Raw genomic sequence first — 4,598 nt, 5'->3', positions numbered from 1 at the left:
GCTGTGTTATGAATCCCTAGGGGTATGTATAGATGTCACAGACGTCGATGATGTCATCGATTATCTAAGAAAAAAGAAATCCACATCGACGAACGCACCACATATCAGCACTTTTGTTGATGAAATAACAAAAATGGAAAAGTGTACACAAAGGAGGTTCAAACCCAATATATCGAGAATCCAAAGAATTCGACACGCAAAAATGAACGCAATGGCTCCCACGAAAAAAGACATCAAACTCAACGCCGACAATCAAGAAGACCTATTGAAAATAATACGAGAATTAACGCAAATTATAGAAACGCTAAAAAACAATTAGCTGAGGAAAAAACGAAAAACAATACATAAGCAACCCAACATGGAGCTTCTAATGCTGAGTCTGTCTAGAAGGAAAATCCAGCACAGAAGAAGAGAAGAAGCACCACAGAAGAGCACAGCCGCACGAACCATGACACAAGAAATATTACGCTCTTGCTAAAAAACCTCACGGGAGATTTCGAACCAGAAATCGTACTAAACGAATTACTGTCGAAAAACATGCCAGGGGTGAAATTCACATCATAGTGAAAACAGTATCAGTGAAATTGATGTTTATCCTTTATCTCAGATATGATGTTTTACACATATTTGGACGAGAGAAGAACGTTGAAATTTTGGAAAAAAGTTGTATTTTCCATCTTTTCACGAATAGTCTTGAATGCATGCATCTCATACCAAATCAATACAGAAGGAAATGTTATGACTTGACTCGAATTCATAAGCGGTATCATACAATCGATAACAACGGAATGAATGGCGGCAAAGAGGATGAATCCGGAAAGGTCATTGGGTGAAACATCGAGAAATACAACAGTCCCAGGTATTCGTAAACTTCCTGGAAGGAGGGAAAAGGTTTGCGTTGTTTGTAGCGGGATGAATGGTGGGCTTGTGCGAAGATCACGCACATCATTGCAATAAAGGGTTACACGGTGTATGTATGAGTAGGCATAATGCTAATAAATTGCTTGTGTAAGTAAAAATAAGGAAATATTACATATTTTTAGGGGTCAGATAACTAACTATAAATATTTATAACACCTAAATTTTTTTTAGTCACTTTATAACAGCTACACGATCCACTTGTTCTGTAGTAGATTTGTCTGACGCTTGTCGTGCATCACGGAGTTGTCATCTTGTTCTCAGTACCGATATCGGTTATTTTATTAAAAATTATTCAAAATGAATTACATTTATATTTCATACCACCTGACCTATATAAAACTGATCAAACGATAACGTGCAAAAATACTGTTTGCGAAAGAGAAACTTCTTTCTATGTTTTTTTATCATTGTTTATATTGCTGTTGTTCACATGATTTTCAATAAGTATTGGAATATAATTGACATTACATTACTCTCCCACTCTTCCTCAATACGCTGCATTCTGAATTTTGAAAATATTCTTAGTTTGGTTTCTATGGGCTTTTTTCTAAACCATAGTAAATTTATGAAATTCGTCCGGTATTCTTCGCACAGGCACCCGTTTGACGCTCGGTACTAAAAGGGTTAAATTTCAAGTTATTTTTCTGCAACATGGGGAAAAGTGAAGCGCAGGACAATACGCAAATCATGTGGCTGCGTTCCTTACAATTAGTCCAAATGCCTGTCGACAAATAATGACTAGGAGCCACCGAAGCCATTTCGAAGGACTTTACAGAGTTAAAAGATTTATGGCAGGAAATGAGCCAAGAAGATTTTTGAAAATAAAAGTCCTTTGTTAAACTTGAAGCAAAGAAAAAGTGACTCTGTTAGAGATCACTGCAGTGCCCAAACTAACAGTTCTCCGTGAGCAGTCTACAAGTGAACAACATTGAGCAAGCATTTTAATATACAGAACTTTTCATTTAATAGTCGTAGTACTCCTATTTTATTCAGTATCAAATATAATATTATAACTTAATTTAGTTTAGTTTAGTTTAATTTAAGTTACAGTTATATACGTGTAGTTATGGCGATAAGTAACAATTTTGACATTTTTGACTATTTTCTATGCGTTAATGTGTGATAATTGTGCAATCAAACCGGAAAAAATGGACGCACGGAAGAAGGGACAAACAATGCATAGTGAAGCACGAAATATGGCAAACGGGGTTCTTGACAAATGTAATGAAGAAGCAAGGAAGGGATAACTTCTATATCCAGTACGACAAACCACAACGCGTGCAGCAGATTATGTTGATGTTTCTGAAAGAACAATCTGCAGAAATAGAAAGAAAACCTCTATATCGGCCAGGTAAAAAACACCAATGACACACGGAGAAAAAATTTCATTGCTCTGGGGAACAGAAGAAAATAATAAGAGATACAATCAATGAAGTTTATGTTGAGAAAAAGATCGTTCCGACAGCTCCCTCTTATTCCTGAGATAATCCTGGAATCTTGGCGGATGTAACTATGACTCCCTTAAGGCGGTCGTTTGAGGTGTCGGGTCGGTTCGCCGGTACTAGGATCCGAGACCAGTCCTTAATGAGATCTAGTTTAGCAAGCAGTCCTCTCTTCGCGGGTCCCGCCCACGTGTTGCACCACCGTCTGATGGTGTGAAACTAAGAGCTGCCTCTGCGTTTCACGGCTTTTGGGGTTGCCTCCCCCTTAAGTCGTTGTTTCAACTGGTCCAAAAACAAACAAAAAAGCCTCGGATGGATGGCGCACCCAAGTTAGGTGGCCATCAAAGCGACTCGCCCACTGTCGAGTCTGCTCAAGTTGCTGGAAGCCGGTCTACTAGTTCTGCACAATTGCCGGGTGCCGGGTGTTCCGACGAAACATACTCTTTATAGACTTTTAAAAAGTATAGGCTACAAACGGAAGAAAAGCAACAACATCGCGAAGATTTCCACTGAAAGGCCAAACATTGTTAATTGGCGAATAAAGTATTTAGTGGCTTTGAATTATTATAAAACAAAAGGACGAAATATCATATATTTGGATGAAACATGGGCTGACAACTGCGTTAGTTTTGGAAAATGCTGGCAGAATGAAGACACATTACGGGTTTTAGAAAATCCAAGTGCTTCTCCTCGTTTAAAAGTAGTTCTTCACGCAGAAGGAAAAAGTGGATTTGTGGATGAAGCAATTCTTATATTTAAATCGAGGTCAACGACAGGTGACTGTCACGGTCAAATGAATGCATATAACATTAAAAAATGGATTAGGGAAAAATTACTACCCAACATTCTACCAGCTACAGTAATTGTCATGGGTAATGCCCCATACCACAGCGTACAAGTGAATAAACCACCATCGTTATACTCGACGGAGAAAAGTATCATAGCGTGGTTAATAGAAAATAATATACCTCATGTTGAATAAACGAGAAAATCGGAACTATCGGTACTCATAGAGCGGCATAAAAAATTGAAAAAGACTTATAAAATTGATGAACTTTTGAAAATACATGGTCATAGCGTATTGAGACTGCCATCATATATGCGACCTCAACCCCATAGAATAAGTTTACACTACTGGTGCCAGATGACTTCTTAGCTGCGTATGCCGGACGCAACCAAAAGGTCCAAAACAAAGAAATCATTTACCGGCTTATTGGTTCACTCAAAGGAGTGAAACACAGGCGTACGCTCTTATATCATAAGAACAATCAAGATTACTCATATAGTCACAGGATGTTTGCAATCTTTTGGAAATGTCACTCATAATTAGACAAATTTTCAACAATGCTTCTCAAAATGAAATAAGCAATGTTAAACCAGTTCATTTGTGGAATAGCGCCAAAAGACAAGAAAAAACACCCTACTCGAAGGGGCAACAATAGACAGAAACTTAAAGGAAATAGAGCAAAGGCGCATGCCTCAGGGTGCGCCTATGACTCTCTTAAGGCGGTCGTTTGAGGTGTCGGGTCAGCTTGCCGGTACTAGTATCCGAGAGCAGTCTTTTCGGTTGAGCATAGTTTAGCAAGTGGCTACCTTACCGTTGGTTCCCGTCGTGAGTATCCCCTTCGGGAGCGAAACCGAAAGTCACTGGGCACAACGATCTTGCGGGCTGCCGCCCTGCTCCACCGGACTTTGTCAGCCCTATACACACAAAGAAAGCCTCGGATGGAAAAGCTTTATCAGCAGGCGAGCTCTCAGGCCCATTCGGCCCAACAATAGCATCCGAGAAGCTTAATACCAATGCTCTATACCAATGTCGAAAGCCAGATTGCGTTCAGAGTTTCTCCACCAAAACCGAAAAAGGAGTGCACGAGCAGCGAACCCACAAAAGCTGGTACGATGCACAGACAGTTGGTTTCAACGCCCTCTGGTGATATGGTTCGTGCTAATGTGCCAGGAATTGGAATTCCAGCTGGCAGTGTTGATGCCGTTCCAGCGGAAGGTGCACGTGAAGCACAGGATTATATTCCCCCTGGAAGCTTCGGTCGGATTACAGCAGCCGACCATAATATGTACGAAAGTTACGTATCCCCGTATGTTAACGTCTGGACTAGTTTTGGAAATCAGGAGTCAGAACGAGATAAGGCGTTTTGAAGAGTGGCAACTCTTACCGGATGGTGCGTATCCAGCAGGAACCATTCCAAACATGAACCTGCTGGAATACAGGACTGTGGG

At 40.2% G+C, this 4,598-nt stretch overlaps 1 protein-coding gene across 1 annotated transcript; it reads left to right on the top strand.

The window, feature by feature from the left end:
* The first annotated feature begins 2,145 nt into the window (after positions 1–2,145).
* LOC108553103 (uncharacterized) lies at positions 2,146–3,345 on the top strand. The gene is made up of 2 exons (XM_017907868.1): positions 2,146–2,272; positions 2,831–3,345. Exons 1-2 carry the CDS (start codon positions 2,146–2,148, stop codon positions 3,343–3,345), a joined length of 642 nt encoding a protein of 213 aa, XP_017763357.1.
* The last annotated feature ends 1,253 nt before the right edge of the window (positions 3,346–4,598 follow it).

The sequence above is a fragment of the Eufriesea mexicana genome, unplaced genomic scaffold (genome assembly GCF_001483705.2).
Source record: "Eufriesea mexicana isolate 0111107269 unplaced genomic scaffold, ASM148370v2 scaffold9410, whole genome shotgun sequence".
Classification (NCBI taxonomy): Eukaryota; Metazoa; Arthropoda; class Insecta; order Hymenoptera; family Apidae; genus Eufriesea; species Eufriesea mexicana.
The sequence above is the reverse complement of the archived record's forward strand: the minus strand, read 5'-3'. Positions and strand labels throughout refer to the sequence as shown.

Coding starts and splice junctions, on each gene's coding strand:
- LOC108553103 (XM_017907868.1), top strand. CDS start 2,146: ATGAAGAAGCAAGGAAGGGATAACTTCTATATCCAGTACGACAAACCA. Junction 2,273..2,830: donor AAAACCTCTATATCGGCCAG/GTAAAAAACACC, acceptor TAAAAAGTATAG/GCTACAAACGGAAGAAAAGC.